Source organism: Arvicanthis niloticus, chromosome 8 (assembly GCF_011762505.2).
Source record: "Arvicanthis niloticus isolate mArvNil1 chromosome 8, mArvNil1.pat.X, whole genome shotgun sequence".
NCBI classification, from domain to species: domain Eukaryota; kingdom Metazoa; phylum Chordata; class Mammalia; order Rodentia; family Muridae; genus Arvicanthis; species Arvicanthis niloticus.
In genome coordinates this window covers 48,308,781-48,326,637 of record NC_047665.1, presented here as the reverse complement: position 1 = coordinate 48,326,637, position 17,857 = coordinate 48,308,781, and the positions used below count along the sequence as shown (strand labels likewise).

The 17,857-nt window shown below is 40.1% G+C and overlaps 1 protein-coding gene across 1 annotated transcript in view; it reads right to left on the bottom strand.

Moving 5' to 3' along the window:
• The window catches only part of Ryr2 (ryanodine receptor 2), a 566,557-nt gene that overhangs the window by 332,687 nt on the left and 216,013 nt on the right, over window positions 1-17,857 (bottom strand). Inside the window, exons 5-8 of the mRNA XM_076939363.1 lie at window positions 12,657-12,671; window positions 7,226-7,300; window positions 4,851-4,929; window positions 1,733-1,845 (exon numbers count right to left, since the gene is read on the bottom strand). Coding sequence (XP_076795478.1) covers window positions 1,733-1,845; window positions 4,851-4,929; window positions 7,226-7,300; window positions 12,657-12,671 — 282 coding nt within the window. The remainder of the gene's footprint in view (window positions 1-1,732; window positions 1,846-4,850; window positions 4,930-7,225; window positions 7,301-12,656; window positions 12,672-17,857) is intronic.

Genomic DNA, 17,857 nt, shown 5'->3' with positions numbered 1-17,857 from the left:
AATGCCATCGACTCTGTTAGTGGGATAGGCTCACACTGGCCTGAAGCTCAAGTAGGCTAGGCTGCCTGGCAAGCAATCACCAAGAATCTGCCTGCCTCTGATTCGCCATATTTGGGACAAGTATGTTATCATATCCTGATTTTTTTTATATGGATTCTGGAATCTGAACTCATGTTCTAATGTTTCCACACAAGTACTTGATGGACTGATCTGTTTCCCCAGCTTCTATTTCCATATTTACAAAGTAAAAGGGCACCATAAAAACTCTGAACTATGGTGTTAGAGGTTCATTGCATCTCACAGTAGGCTCTTTAATACAAATGATTATTTCACAGTGACCTACTCTGCGCCATCTTTCTATTATCATCTACTACTCCCTCTGGGATACTTTATGTAGCTATTCATGAAAAACACTAAAAAAATTTTTTTTCTGTTTCTCCCAGTTGGTACCAGCTGTCAAATTGACACAGCTCAGATTCATCCAAGAAAATCCCAACTGGGAATTGCCTTAATCATATGGGCCTGTGATGTATCTGTGGGGAATGATTGCTAATTGAGGAGGGAGAGCCTAGCCCACTGTGGGCAGTGTTATCCCTACAAAGGTGATCCTGGGTTTGTATAAGAAAGGTATTTTAGCAAGGAGTCAGTGGGAGTAAGCCAGAAAGCATTTTTCCTTCATGGTTTCTACTTCAAACTCTTGCCTTGCCTTCCCTCAGTAACAATAACGGATTGTAACCTCTAAGATGAAATAAACCTTGTCCTCCTCAAGTTGTTTTGGCTATGGTGTTTATCTCAGCAGTGGAAAGCAAGATAGAACAATGTCTAATTAGTGGTTCTATCTTTAGAGAGTGGCTCAGTAGTAGAGTGTTTGCCTAGCATACTCAAGGGCTGGGCTCAATACTCAATACTGCAAAAGGGAAATGTAATATTTAGCTGAGCATGCTGGGGAAGCATGCCTACTATGCCAGTAACGGAAGATAAGGTAGAAGGATGAGGAGCTCAAGGCTGGCCTGGTCTACACAGTAAGACCCTCTCTCAAGACAAACAAATAAAATTACAAAAAGAGTCAAAAAATATTGTATATATCTACCTTTTCATGGATCTCATTCTTCTGTGAACTTCTATATAGGATTATTCTTTAGATTAGAAAAACTACAACCTATTAAATATGTTAAGTGCATAATTGCCTTATCATAAAAAATAAAAAAATACACCTGACTAACTAACATCTTCATGTTCCTACTCTCAGCCACTGCCCTTTGAATTGATGCAGTGCCATTAACAGAGAAGCTGCTACTTAAAGGTGTCTCTCACACAATTACTATCACAAATATCAAAATACGGGGCAAGAACCCACTTGATACAACCTTTACATGAGGCACAAAACAAAGACCACCGAATTTTAAATCCCTGATTGGACTCCTTTACATTCTATTAATAAAAGAATCCAAGAGTGGGTACCATCAGCCTCATGGATATGCATATCAAGGTCCAGAGGGAAGCCTGCTTAAACAGATCCAGGGAGCCATCCTCCCCTTGAGGCCAAAGACATCTCCCTCTCCTCCTTCCCTCCCTCTCCTCGGGAGTTATTTATAACTCACCAGCTAGAGGCACAGCCTTTATGAAGCATCTCCCTAGCTTTGCTTGCTCATAGGCACATTTTCCACCGAGCAGCACTTCAGCTCCAACTCTCAGAAGAGCATCAAGCCCTCAGTCCGGTCCCCACACTTACCAAGTACCTTTCTGAGGACACACTGACCAAGATGAGGTCATCTCCAACCCGCACTTTTTCTCCTTCTGATCTCTGCTTCGAGGCAGGATGTATGGTCCACCAGCAAGCTTCCCCTGCGAGTCATAGATTTGAAACACGGAGAAGATCCAGTTAATTTAAGATCCATTCCCTCTCCAGGTGACGCCACTCATGGGACTTTCAGAAATACATGATTTCATGCAAATTAATCTCTTGGATCGTGGAAATCAGAAGAACTCAACTAAACTCACTTAGGGTAGGACATACTGAAATGCAGCCTTTCTCTTAATGGGAAATGTGTGTAAAGGTTTGGTATCTTTTCCCCAATAAGAACTGAGGAAAAGGGACATTTATTTACATATGTCAACACGGGCCTAGATGTTCCAGTTAGCCAGGATGATTTCATTCCCTAAACAATCTTATTAAAAATTAATATGCATTTATATGATTTTCATCAAAAGGAATTGAGGTTTTCTGATGGGGTAGTTGCATTGTAAATGTTCTTTTGTTGATTCAAAAATGACACAAAGGATTGCTATCTTAAAAGTCTCATTACTGCGTCTTCCCCGCTTTGCTTTATTTCCTCATAAAATGCATTAGTTCCTATTAATCTAAGAGACTCTTAGTACAGAGAAGTGCACTATAAGAGCTGATATACATTAAAACAAATCCATCTGAGGTAAGTAAGCAGCATCAAAAAGTACACATCCATCTGCCTTCCTTAGTCCCATTGCTCAAACCAGAAGCAGCCCAGCAGCCTATCCGGGCTCCTTGAAGTCCTGAGCCCATGGTCTCTGACCGTTCCAGCTGTGTTCTGGTGGTTCCTTCATCTCCAATCATCGTTCTCCACCCCTACCAAGCTCCACTGTTTTTCCTTGTTTTGAGCTTATTTCATTTTGACTCACTTGTATGTATGTACCACAAACCATATCATGTGCGTCAGTATATTCAGAGGACAGCTTGTGAGAGTCAGTGCTCTCTCCATGTACCAGGTGGAATCTGGGGATCAGACTCGGACTGTCAGGCTCACTAAGCCATCTCACCAGCCCTTTATTAGATTTTCTATAGTATTTCTTTTTCTGAACTAAGTCCCCGATGCCAGAACATATGTGCCGTTTGTTTGTTCCTTGGGGTTTTCCCAGGTCCTGCCACCACACTGCAGCACTCGGTGATGGATTTTATACAGATGAGTAAAATCATCTGAGATGCTTCCAAGGAACTCAGGCAGTCAGCACAGAACCTGGGCCTAAGGGGTTCTCACTCAAGCCATCCCAACTGTACGTCACCAGTGAGAATTCCCCACTTCCATTCACCGGATCGGCATCATCATTCATTCTCTCAAACTCTGACAGGGTATCCGCTCTTTCTCAGTCACTGCCTCAGTCATTGAAAAGTTATCAACACAAAAGAAAAAAAAATCATCTGCCTTGTGATGTAATTCTGTTGAAGACAATCAGAAAACAAAGGGCAAATGCCATGGTGCTTCAGTAACTCACAAAAAAGCAAAGTGTGGGGAGGAAGTGGGGTAGAATGAAGACTCAGGGGACAAGGGGAGGACTCTGGGTGTAGAGGAGGACTCTGGAGGCTGACAGCTGTGCTATTCTACCAGGGAATCAGCTCAGTATATAAAATACATGGTTTAGATCATGTGTTTTGGTCTTCAAACTTTAGTTTTGTTTTGTTTTTTTTAATCTAACTGTTTGCTAAAATACATTAAGTTTTTTTAAAAAATGAGAAACTAGAAAAATACAGAACTGGACATACATAAAACGAAGTATAGATCTGAATATTATATTTATCTTTTTATGCCCAGGATTATAAAAATTATCAAAAGTTAACTGGGTTCAATATATATATACATATATATGTATATATATATTCATTAGCATTGTTGTTATTTGTGAAAATTTAGTTAATATGAAAAACCACTTTTAATGATTATTCAGAATGTAAACATGTACCTTACATGTGGGTACCATGTTTGCTATCTGTGTGAAAGGCATAAGCTTAACGTCAGGATGAAGACCTCTCTCCTCAAGCTTTGGGTGTGCAGAAAAAGATTTTAGTTCTTTTCCTCTTCCTTGCTGAAGTTTGCAGGTCATAAAACTCTTTATCAGTAGTTAAAACCCAAAACTACATGCCTGTGTGTTCCATGGGTTGTTTTGTGGTGTTGGAGAGAGAATCCAGGACCTTGCACATGTCAGCATTCTATCACTGAACTACATCTTCACTGACAATGGATTTTTTAAAGGAATAAAATGGGGATGAGCAGTGGATGGACCATCCCTTCCCTACCATGGAAGAACAGCACAGTAAAAATTGGATTCTGTCCTTCCATATCTTTTTCTTGATATCTTACTTTTTTATTTTATTTTTATGATATTGAGAATTGAACCCAGGGGTTCTTTACATGGTAGGCAAGTGCTCTACCACGGAGTGACATCCCTAGTTCTGCTTCAAAAGCTTCATTCCGGAAGTCACGCCTTCTCCTGCTCATCATAAAAGACAAAAAATGGTCTAATAGGGTACATCAAGTCAATGGAGAAGATGCAGATGACAGAGAACGAGAATGGGCAAAACCCTTCTGCTTTTGTATTTGGGTTTTTCAAAGGAATAAATGTGTTTGTATATTTTGATCTTTCCAAAATAGAGAAGTGTCTGTCTGTTTGGAGCACAGCAGAGCCCTGAGGCAGAGCAGCGAAGAATTCCATGTTCTGATCTTGTGTTTGAGCGCTAACACTGAGCACACAGTTACCTTACAGCTGAGGATATTTTAAGGTGAATGATTAAAAGCCATGCAGGGATACTTTACACAGTGTTCAGTGGACATCAGCAAGTTTCACACAACCAGACCATCATTTGGCATGGACTGGGGCTTTTCCTCTCTTAATCCATAAGAAGAAAGGGCAAGAAGTCAAAATTTTATATCTCACCAATAACCTAAACAAGCAGGAGGAAAAACACACTCTCTCAATCTACCAAAAATGCCAAAGAGAAAATCATTTTCTGGACTGTTACAAAAAAAATCATCTCATGTGTCTCTCTCTGACCATATCTAGGCAGCTTCTTATATGAACCGAGTTTCATACGTGGTACCCACCTGTGGTATCCTCTTGAAGGCCAACATCGAAGGCCAGTTTGTCAGTAGAAGACCGGGAGGTGGAGAGACAGCACAGATACTAAAAACACAAAATCAGGCATCACCACAAAATATTGACAGTCCTATCAAGACTACAGTGGTTAACACAGCACTAAACATGGATGAACAAGGACATCTATGATCTATAGATAGAATCTTAAAGGCATAGACCCATACATGGTCTACCTGAGCCATACAATTGTTCTATTTTAGCTTTGTGGAGGAACACCCACAATGATTTCCATGGTGCTGTGTAAGTTTACAGTACCATGGATTAGCACACAAGGGTTCCTGTCTCCCCACATCCTCACTAGCATTTGTTGTCATGGTTTTTTTCTCGGTGATAAGCCATTATGACTAGGGTAATGGTTGATGTTGGAGGGCATGAAGTAGAAGCAGGACTGTAAGAAGGGTAGGGGAAGTGTCAATGAAGGGGAGAGGGGAAATAACGGGGTAATAGGATCCATGTGACATGAAAACAGAAGAGGGAACTATTTGGAAGAAAGACCAGCAGGGCAGGGGAGGGACAGCAGTGAGAGAGATGAATGAGAACAAAGCATAGTGAATGTGTGCACATGTGTGCACATGTGTGCATGCATATCACATCAAAACTTGCTATTTATAATGATAACTAAAATTAAGTAATTTTATAATGTGTACAGTCACACAGCATCCTGTTGGGCAAGCAAGGTGCTATCATCTATCTCTGAATAGCACTTGTCTCAAATTCTTGATGCTCCTGTGAACTGTGGAGAGCTTCCAACCCCTGAGGCACAGCAGCGCTTGCACAGCAGGCCTTCAGAGCAACATGATGAAGGAAACACAGTTCTTTGCCCTTCACAAAAGTCTAAAACATGAGCTCATCAATACAAGGAGACAAGCGACTGGGGACATGCTTGTATCTCTCTCCCTTCATGTGATATTCATGGCCTGCTGAAAACGTACATGATCTGATTAGAATGCTGTCCTCAAAAGAAACCTGAAAACAACTCACTTTTATCTTCTACTTTTGTTTTCATTAAAAAAAAAAAAATACCCAGAATATACTTGGGAGTGCAGTTCTTCATCCTGCTAAAATGAGGGCTGCATGAATATACATGTACACAGTTCTCTCGGGGAACTCTGACTATCAAAACTGCATTGTCTCATCTGCTCATCCCTGGGTTGCCTCAAGTGTACATATTCTTATATTTAAATTTTACATCATTCATGCCAACCATCGCCCCAACTTCAAACACCTTGCTAAGTGACATATGAATGAGAACTTTAAGATGAATGTGGCATGAGCTTAAAATACCAGAGCATCTGTGCAAAGCAAGTCCTGTGCCAGCAAGAAGAGGAGCCATCAGAGGAAATCCAGAAACAATGGAGGGAGTGAAGTGAGGCTGGACCCTCTGAAGATATGGATGGTTAATGCCTACACTACACCAGGCAGTGGTTCTCAACCATCCTATTGCTGTGTGTGACCTTTAATACAGTTCCTCATGCTGTGGTGACCATAAAACTATTTACATGCTATTTAATAACTGTAATTTTTCTACTGTTATGAATCATAATGTAAATATATGTGTTTCCTGATGGTCTTAGGTGACCCCTGTGAAGGAGTCATTCAATCCCCAAAGGGGTTGCAACCCACAGGTTGAGAACCACTGCTCTTATAGAATATAGCACATCTATAACTGGGAGTTCATGGGTGTACAAAGGGAGATGAAGGGATGGGTTGGATGATCAGCCACTGCAGGTGGAAGTCACCCTAGAGCTGTGGCATCGAATTAACCTGAAGGCTCTATCTGCATCTTGACTGCCAAGCAAGAACTCTCAATGTGACAGACAAGAGGCTCCAAGTATTTCCTCAGGTAGTATTTTATCTTACCTTTCAGAAAGCTATTTTATGATTTATTTAATTTTTATATTATGTATATGGGTGTAAACATGAATGAAAGTAACCTTGGAGGCAACATAAGAGTGTCAGATTCCCTTGAAGGTAGATATTTAAATATATTTATATATTAATAATTTAAAACAGAACTGGAAATGGAAAATAGTTAATATTTGGCTTTTATACTTGCCCCTTCCTAAAATTTGTCTATCAAATGTATTACAGGTGTTAAAAAATCTATCAAAGGCATTAAAAATAGGAACCATATCTGAAATGTCTGAATCTAACCTTCATCTTATGAATGAGAAAACTGAACAGGGCACAAGGGTATTAAACACTATATCTATTCAAACTCATTATTATCATTGCTGAAGTGATACCATCAAAATTCTAGACAGTCTACCTGGCCCTGGATAAGCATAGCCACACAAGAGATGAAATCAAGATGTCTACTCACCATACCACTGTAGGAATGGCGTAGCAATATGGCGTGTCCATAGAGGAGTGTCCGGTGGCCTCCACCTTGAGCAGTCTGAGGAAAGGGGAGAGAAAGGGTAGTAGAAAGGAGGATAAGCATGAATGAACAAACAACAAAGTCAATAAAGTGTTCTTCTGTCTTTACTGGAAAGTTTAGTAAGACACAAAAATATTGGCAAAGCAAAGCCCCCTCAAACAAGTTCTTAGTAAGGAATCTGTAAGGGGCACCTGCCATGGAGCAAGCATCTCATCCAGCTCTGGAAAGGTGAACTGGGCTTCAGTGAGGAAACACTACAACTTTAACCACTGCTCAGTCAGCTCAGTCACTGCCTGTGCTTCAGTTACACACAGCCTCCTTTGGACAGGGAGCCCAGGTTACCATTGTATCAGAGACCTGATAACTATCCAACACTCAGCAATCACCAGGTATGTTTTATTTCCACAAATGAGTTTTTACAAAACCTCAAATTGATCACATGACCTCAGGGATTTAAAGCTTCTCATTCTCCTAAGCTGCCTTTCATGACTGGAGAATTTGCTAAACCACGGGGTCTTGGGCTTCCAGTCAGATTCTGATTAGAGATGTCGGAGGCAGATACAGACACACTTTATTTGACAGATTTCCCATGGAGTCATGGTCCCAAGGATCACAGATGGAGACGGACAAACACAGAGGACCTTGCTTGTATCTCAGTCTTCCTTGGTGCCAGTCCCCTATTCTAAACAAATCTCCTCCCTCCACCCCACATCATGTTAATATGTCTTAAAATCCAAAATTCACTCTGTTGTCTTCTCTGACTTTTAAATGCTGTTTCACACTCAGTGGACCAGCCACCTCATGCAGGAAGCTCCCAGTTCCTCAGTGTTAGCCCCTCTGTAGCTCTCAGCTACACCTGTACACTGGTACAGCTACACCTGTACACTTTGCAGGCCAGACCTGCCTCCCCTTGACCAGACTGAGAACCCAATGACAATGACTTTGGTTCAGCTCTAGCTCTGAGAAAATGTAAGAGGACAGTAAGTAAACAAACATTTGTTAAGTGAAAACCTTGACTGGATGGGGTATTTCAGGCAATGGAAGCTTGTGTGTATGTGTACAAAGGCCCCTACCTCAATTAAGATGCTTAAGAAAAAAGGGGGGAAAGGTAATGAAATTCTGCATATTTGGTGACCCTTTTTTTCATAATGGGAGCACCAACTATCTAAATTAAAAAGCTAAAGATTTATAATTTAGGAGGGCCTGTGATTTAATGAAAGGTAAAATCTGACTTTAAAAAATATCTGTGAAAACTGTTACCCCAGTTATATGCTGGGGTAGGGGGGTGGGGAGAAGAGACTGGATTCATTCCCATAGAGATGACTGACAGAGTTAATACTACAGAATAATGTCAAATAAATCCATAAAAGATAAATGGATAAAAATGTCCGAACTTTCAAATGAAATCTAAGTGATTCTGCTGAATGTCATCTAAAAAAAGAAAATGCCTCATGTAAAGTTCACAAGTCATTGTAAGACACATTTAGCATCACTGGGCATTTGTAAGACTTTAGATTTCTAGAATTATGTAAACAAAAAACAAAACAGTTCACTCTGGGAAATCACACTGTAAACTGAGGTGTCAGTGTCCACACTTGGGTGTGAACTCAATGTACATTCTATACTTCTTTTTCTTTAGAGAAATAGTAATGGGGACTATCTATCTATCTCTTATTCTTAGTAGGACTGGGGACCAGTTGGATTTCTACAGCTGTACTTGAGGTATTACTGTTATAAGCTTAAATTTACAGGCCAAAAAGAAAAAAAAAAAACCACAGAAATATAAAATCTGAATGGTAATGATGAAGACTAATTAGAGTGGATTACCAATACATGAATATTGCTGATTCTATATTCATTCTTTGGTGTTGCTTTTTTTTTACAACATATGATTGCAATATATACTGGAGCGTTAATCTGCCTTTTATATTATTGATAATTGAAGCCATTAAATTCCCTAACTATAAAATGTCTAAACATCTTAAGGATGGCTGTACTACATCATGTCACTTTAGAAGTTGTGTGGGAATAAACCAGGATGTAAAGGGAACCTTTACTCTTCGCAGAAACTCTCTGCTAGCCTAATCTGAAGCTGTCATTAAATGAGGTTTTTATAAGAAACAAACAAACAAAATGAAATCAGAGCGCAGCGCTAGCGGGGTAAGGTTTGTTACCACATGCAAGTCCTGGGTGTGATTCAGAGGGAGGAGGGGAGAGAGAGGACAAAGCAGGGAAGGGGATCTAAGTGGAGAGGAGGGATGAGAGGAAGAGAGGAAAAAGAAGAAGAAAGGAACAGAGAAAGAAGGTGATAAGAACAAAGGGAGGAGATGGGGGAAGGAAGAAAATCGGATTCAATAAAACTTCTATCACACTTGGGGGCTGTCATGTGTCATGTGACTTTACAAGTCCTGTACTGCAGAGATACAGAACCATGGTCTCAGCAACAGACTATACACAGCAAGGAGAATCTGTAGTAAGATTACCCCCACAGTGTCTAGATATTTGATTGGACAAGCTTCTAAGTATTTGTACAAATATTAAACATCTGGAATGGAGTTCCATGGAGAAAAAAACTCAGAGAGATGTGTCTATGTCCAACCTTCCCTCTTATCTAAGAATGACTGAAGGCAAAAGTGAGCAGCACCCGGCACACAGGGTCATCAGGGCCAAGTGACATCTGGCATTTCTAGACATCTGTGGGTTCTGGCTACCAGGAACTCTCTGACAGTCCTGCAATCCCATGAAAATATCAAGAGTGATCCTAACACATAAAACATGACTTGTCAAACCCAGTCAAACATTGAGAATATGATGACCTGATAGTGAATGACCAACCTCTCACTATTGCTGGTATGCAGACCACAAGTCTTCTGAACAAACCACCAGGCTTTAGACAGCACCACCACATGACTCTTAGCACCGGCAATCACAAACAGGCATCCACAGCAAGCCCACATCCACCTGGCTAAAAACTAGGATTGCAAGATAAAAACGGCTTGTGTTCAGTAATCCCTTCCTACTAAGTGACTCAAACTGTTCTAATCGCATGCATGTGGTCTGCTTCCTGAGATGCTAACTCGTCCTCCATATTCAATGGGATGAACTCTGTCCCACACTTAACAGAAATCAGAACCCAGTTCTGGCATTGGGGCATAACACCTGGACTTAACTAGTTGACCACATCTTTCTATCTGCACAGTTTTTATGAATCAGCTCCTGCAAAGAAGCTATTAATGGATCTGGTTAATTACTGTCTGTCCCTGTTGATACAGCATTGTTTAGGGGCTGAGGTAAGCAGTAAATGATTCAGTGAAAATAGTAAATGCATATTCAGCAAGAAAAATTGAATTTTCAACCCAAGTTCACTGCTTATTAATATTTGCAAGGAAATGGCATATATTTATATTTTTATGCTTATCGTATCTCTACAACCCAAATACTTGTCATGATATAGGTAATAAAGCACATCGAATCCTTTGCTTATCATATAAACTAATGCTTTCTACTGAAAAATAAGAGCTGAGTTACATGAATTTTGGAAGATACTTCACATCTTTGATGAGCAGGGGCTTCAAAGAAATAAATCTGGGCTCTGTTGTCTGATGTATGGTGTCAAATTCTTTACTATTGGTTAATGGGGCTAACCTGAGAAAAGTCACAGTGCACCTGTCCTGGGATTTACAATGGGTATGAAAGCCTCAACTAACTCAGTCAATGGATGGAAAGGGGACTCTATTTCATTTCTTTCCTATTTTTTTCAATCTATACCCAAGTTTCCATTCACATTTCTAGAAGTTTCTATCTTTTAGAATGATATTCTTTCTGGGTACAAGTTGTAGTAAGTCTTTACCAACCGGATACAAATAAGTATCTTTATTGCTTCTGAGGTTTTTAGAATAAAACATCAAGCTTCTTGAATATTATATGATAAAATGGCTGAAACCACAAAAGCATTTTCAACTTCATCTTCTTCTTTCTGTATCCAACTTTTTCCTTCAAGGACATTGTCATGTGCTTTAACCTCTTCATGTCTCCCTTAAAGGGCCTCTAGTTTTCTACTTTAGTTGGAAAATAAAATAGGTCTGAATTATTTTCACTTCTAGAACAACAACCATAGTTGTGGGTGCCTGTGGTGGTTTGAATGAGCACCCCTAAGCTGGGGTATTTGACCACTTGGTCCTCTGTTTGAAGAGGTTTCAGTGGTGCAGCCTTGCCAGAGGAAGTATGTCACTTGAGGCAAGCCTGGAGAATGTATTGTCTCATCCTGCTTCCAGTTAATTCTCTGCTTCATGCTTATGGTTGAGATGTGATCTCCCAAGCCCCTGCTCCTGACACCATGCCTGCTGCTTGCTTGTCATGGTTCCTCCTCCCACACCCCCTGCTGTCATGGACTTGAACCCTCTGGAACCATAAGCTAAAATGAACTCTCTTTTGTAAATTGCCTTAGTCAAAGGGTTTTATCAGAGCAACAGAAAAGTAAGCACTATGGGATTTCTTCTAATTTACCAATGTAAGCTCCTACTAGATTCACATGTCCTCCAAAGGCAAAGAGCCAGCATCCCTACAAAGGGAGCATTCTAATTTATTGTTACATAAAAATTACTTTAATAGAAGAAATCACTAAAGGTGACTAACTAAAAGTAATCTAGTGTTCTATAATCCCAAAATGTCAAAGGTTGTTTAAGTTATAAAATCAAAACAGGGAATTTACATGTAAATGTTTACTCTTTTATTTCACAGGGAGGGGGCTCCACCATTTTTTCAGGAAAAAAAGGAGAGGTGGATATAAGGAGGGACAGTGGGGGGGGGGGCTGGGAGAGGGAACAACAAGTGGTTGGTTATATGGAGGAATTTGGAGGGAGGGAATGAAGGGGGGAAAAGTAGTAATTATAATCCCCAAAATAAAAAAAAAATAGAATGCAAAAAAAAAAAAAAACCTTTAAAGAAGAGCTATTATGGGCTCAATCATAAAGAAAATTCATATAACCATCCTAAAACTTATGAAATATCACATATAGCTACCTTAAAACTTATGGGATACTGCCTATGACCATACATAAAAAATAATACAGGTGGGCCTGATGGTGCATGCCTTTAATCACAGCACTCAGTAGGCAGAGGCAGGAAGATTTCTGAGTTTAGGCCATCTTGGTCTACAAAGTGAGTTCCAGTATATCCAGGGCTACATAGAGAAACTCTGTCTCAACAACAACTACAACAACAACAACAACAAACAAACAACAAACAAAACAAAAGGTAGGAAGTATTTCATATACCCACACCAAGACACATGAATTATCACATATACCCAAACTAAGACATGTCACACTAAGACAGGAACTGTAACATATACAACAGAGGATCAGAGCCTCACCTTCATCATGAACTTCTGTGGAGACATAAGGAAAAGAGAGAAAATTATTAAATACAGATCATTTCCATGACTTAGTTTTTAAATAACTTATTTATCAAGACTCCATTGTTCTAAGTGGAGCTAAGCCAACAATAAGCAGAAAATTCACACTGCTGTTGCAACAGAGCGTATATTCAACTACATGCTAGAAAAATGCTAGAGCAAGCAAAGTCTTTCAAAAGGAATCTTTACATTAGTTCAGCTGTTTCCTGTGAAAACATGCCACACTACTGAAAGCCCTGACAATGTACAATATCCAAGCACTGAGAAGGCAGTATAATCTTCCATTTATTCTCTGAAAATGCTCAAATAATAATAATAATAATAATAATAATAATAATAATAATAATAAAAAAAACCTTCATAAATGCAGTGATATAGGACAACTCCTCTAATTTTAGTAAAGCTGGTGGTTAAGAAGAACCTGGTTAGGAGAATCTGAAACATGGAGCCCTGCATCCTTCATGCAAGGAACAGGAAGCAGATGCTGCCTAGGGTGAGAAATACACTTCAAAGAGAGGCATACAAAACATTTCTCCTTTTCTCTCATCAGGGACCCCCTCGCATACTCTTTTACAGCTCTTTTCCTTTCTGAAGAAGATAATGACGACATTGCATATGCACCTTTCCTTGTTTTTACCAGACATCCTCCAGTTTCCTGGATTCCTTTCTGGGAGGGCACACAGATGATAAACATTCAGGAAGAGGGAAGCTGTTTGACTTCCAAACTTGGGGCTGAAGTAAGTTCTTAAGAACAGGTCTAAAACACATTAAGAAAAAACATAGACATATCCCCATTGGGTTTAAAGAAACCATCAGGAGAACATTTTCCAACACAGACGTTCGTAAATATCAACTGCTTCCCTGAAACACACATAAACAGAAACGTGTGTATAAATAAATGGAAATTCCTCTCTGAGCAATGTCTTTCCTTTTCAATATTATAAGTCCAAGGGAAATCTTCAAAGAATTCTCACCTTCCCAGCTCTACTTCCCCATTGTGATGAGGGCTGCTCTGAGCTGTTACCAAAGAAGCTTACTGCAGGTAGCAGCAGGTAAGGCAGGCAGAGAACCATAACAGTCCCAAGTGGAAGGATAAGTGATGGTGGTATGCCCAGCTCTGAACAGTCATACACCTGCCTCCATAGTTCAGGAAACATGGTGGTGCAAGCAGGCGATGCAAGGAGACTAAGATCTGGGGGATGAAGAGTTGTGAAACAAAAAGATGTCTTCTGGACAAGGCATGGCCATTACACTCAATCTGACCACAGCTGTGCAGCTCTGCACAAGACCTGCATAGGATTAGGTTCATCAACATTTCATTATGGACAGAGAGCCTCATGTGGCCCCACCCCTCCCTGAAGAAATACTGATGACAGTCAATGGTTTGGGGGGAGGATGTCATTTTATTCAGTGGTTTAGCTACTGGGTAAGTTGTCCTTGATCTATTAAATAACATTCTACCCCTGCTTAGTCAAGCAAATCTAATTAAACCCTGTGGACCACACATAAAAGTTGTGTGTGTATGTGTGTGTGTGTGCACGCACATGCACATATATGTATAAATATACATGTAACTTACATGTATGTGTAAACATATGTAATTTACATATACATATGGAATAGGCTTTCAGTAAGAAAGAAAGGAATTGGGTGAATTTGACTTAAATGTATAGAACTGTCCAACAATAAAAAGTAAAAAGAATTTTTATTTTTTCACTTAGAAAATGAAGGCAGAGGGTTACAAAAAATGTAACTGATATTAACAGTGAATGACAGCAGGAAAATTACTTTCCATGCAAATACCAAAAGCTATGTACCTTCATGTTATCTGACAATATTAGATGTCCTGGTTAGTTTACATTGTCAAAGTGACACAGCCAAGAGTTATCTTAGAGGAGAAGCCTCAGCAGAGGAATTGTCTAGGTCAGACTAGCCTATGGGTATGCCTATGGGGGATTGTCTTGATTAATTTTTGTAGAAGGGCAAGCCACATTGGGTAGCATTATTCCCTAGGCAAGTGGTCCTGAGCTGTATAAGAAACCTAGTTAAACATAAGAGAGTATGAGCCAATAAGCAGTCTTCCTTATGGTTCTGCCTTGACTTCCTTCAGTGATGCACTACGACCTGGAAGTATAAAGTGAAGCTTTCCTCCCCAACTGTTTTATCACAGCAACAGAGATCAAGATAAAAATATCACCCAATAAGGAAATGGGGAAAATCATTTTCACATTATACTTGGAAGAAATAAGCAAAAACACCCAACATTTTTCTATGGCACGTGGTTATGATTGGCACTGCCTGTGGATTTGAATTGGGCTAGGTTTGAGAATTCTCCAGTTTGATGTGAACAATTCCCTAAGTTCACTACCTTACAGCAGCAGCAGATGCTTTTACAAAGCAGAGTTGTTCAGGTCTGATTAACAGAATACACAGGTTAACTGACACCAAGAAGAGTAAGTCACAGAGCGGGAGGAAGACCTGACAACGCAATGAAATAGGAACGGACTAAGAGACGGCAAGAGCATCTTTCTGTGGAATGAGGAAGAATAGCACTCAACTTTCCTGAGACAGCCAAGAGCAGGAAAGACTGATTGATTATATTGAGATAACCTTTTTTTTTTCCTTTCAAATCTCTTGGATAATTTGGCTTAAGTTGTAACTATTAACAAGCGATATCATTAGAAGATATTCCAAAGTTATTCGTTTGATATTCATATAAACACTACTTAGGTCTAACAAAGGCAACAGCAACAAAATCAACTAAGAAAAAGATCTTTAAGTGGATAGCATGGTGGGAAAGGGGGAAAGGCAGCTGAGGAAGAAAGGTACTGAAAGACACACCCTCTCTTGGTGCTGAGAACATCGAGTTTATGCTTAAAATAAATATAATGAAAGATAAACTGAATTAAACTGTGAAATTTTCTCTGGGCATAAAGTAAATTTCACTAGAGAAAGCTGAATAAGGGCATTCAGTATGGGCACATGCATTGGTCCTCACCCACTTCCTGTTCTAGTAGAAGGTCTAGATGGTGTGGATGGACTTTCAAACTTTGGGCTAGGAAAACCACTGAATGCTCCAAGCTTGGTGAACATTTCTGTGTGAGCAAGCCAGTAAGCGGCTCCTTCGATGGCCTCTGCCTCAGCTCCTGCCTCCAGGTTCCTGCCATCACTGTTTATGATAATCACAGTTTTTGAACTGTGAGTAAAATAAACTCTTTCCTCCCAAAGTTGTTCTTGGTCATGCTGTTTCATTGCAGCAATAGTAACACTAAACTAAGGAACTGTTTTCACAGAGACACAAAGTTTTGGTTCTTTGGTGTAAAACTGCATGTGCCAGTCATGTGCTATCTAGGGTTGGTTCGGTTACTTCCGATTTTACAGATAATGGGAAGGTCCCTCCAGACAGAGCAAGAGCTGAGCCATGACTGCCCACACCTTCACTAACATAAAAACAGAGGGAAATTCTCTCAACACAGACAGAGGTGATGCCATTGGACAAAAATGGCTGACTGAACCCCACACAATCCCCTGTGGTCACCCAATGCCATAGATAGATCTTCAACATTCTAGGTGGTCTTGAGAAACACAAATGGTTTCCAAGAGAAAACCAAGTAAAATAGCAATATTTTATGCTGATAGCACTGGACAGAGAGAGAGAGAGAGAGAGAGAGAGAGAGAGAGAGAGAGAGAGAACAAAATTACGCTCAGTCTTGTCCCCAATGCAAAATAAGGAACACATTCACTATTGTGAGGGTCTGTAGCTTAGCCTTGCTCTCTTTAATGGTTAGTAATGTGAGTATGACAGCCATTCTGGATTATCATCTACATCTGGAACTAAAACCCAAAAGTGGATACACACTTGTGAGGGATTTTTGTTTTATTTGAAGTAAAAAAGATCCACATCTAATCTGGATCTCTGAGGTAGGAAGACATGCCTTTAAAATTTATCTTCTGAGCTGGAAGAACATGAATCTAATCCAGGTCTTTAATCTAGTTTTAATCTGGTCCATACCTTCTGCTAAAGGCCTATATCAGCTGATATATCCAGCCTTGTAGACTGAGCAACTCCTGGATTCTTGGACTTTCCATTCCCAGTCAGCCATTGTTGAATTACCTGTACTGTGGCCAGTAAGTGATGCTAATATCTATGTATGTATGTATGTATGTATGTGTACATATATGTATATGTGTGTGTATATATATATACACACACACACGTGTATATACACACACATATACAGGGACTGGAAGGAGAGGAGGAAGGGGAAACTCTAGTCAGGATATAAACAAACAAACAAGCAAACAATAATTCTGGGCCACAGGGATGTCTCAGCAAGTAATGATGCTTGCCACCAAGCCCGACTGTTACAGGAAAGAATGGATTTTATAGCTAGATGGAGGCCTTCCCTTGTGTCTTCCTTAAGTTAATTCTGTTGGGCAGGTTCCCCTAGAAAAGTGAGTTCTTCAGATAATGCATTCTGCACCAGAACCCCACCCCCAGTGCAGCCCCTACCAACCCCCATGATGCTTAGCTAGGTATGCCTGCCTTTCTAAGTCCTGACTCAGAAAAGTGTGATTATTGCTTTTCTCTTATTTTCTTTCTGATGCTTGCCAGAGCCTATTGTACTTTCTCAGGTGTATGAGCTTCCTCTCTCCCCCTCCCCCCCACAAATCCCCCTCACCACCATGCATTGACATTTGACACTAGCTTATCCCAAACAAATAGGGCATTTTCCCTTGTCTATCTTCCCCTCTTCTGGGGAGGTTTTGTGATTTATAGCTTGCCTGCCCTGGGGCTTTTGTTTTAAAATTTTTCTAATGTTCTCAATTTCCTTACTATTCCTGTAAAGTTCCTCTCCTTACGATGTGTCTGACTCCTACCATGTGAGTGACCTCCATGTTGACTCATCTCCGCCACTCACCTCTTCAGTCAGCTTCAAATTCACAGTGTGCTTGCCCTGGGGAATTCTTTTAAATTCTGATAATTTATCCTTAAAATTCTGCTTGACTTCCAGCCTAGTATTGTTTATCAGCGAGACTAAGAACCCACCAGAGCAGACTCTGGCTTCCCTGATATCACTGGTAGGCCCACTTGAACTCCCCAAGATTTCCAGTCCCACTTCTTTCCTGCCTTTTAAATCTTTAATTGACAGAGAAAA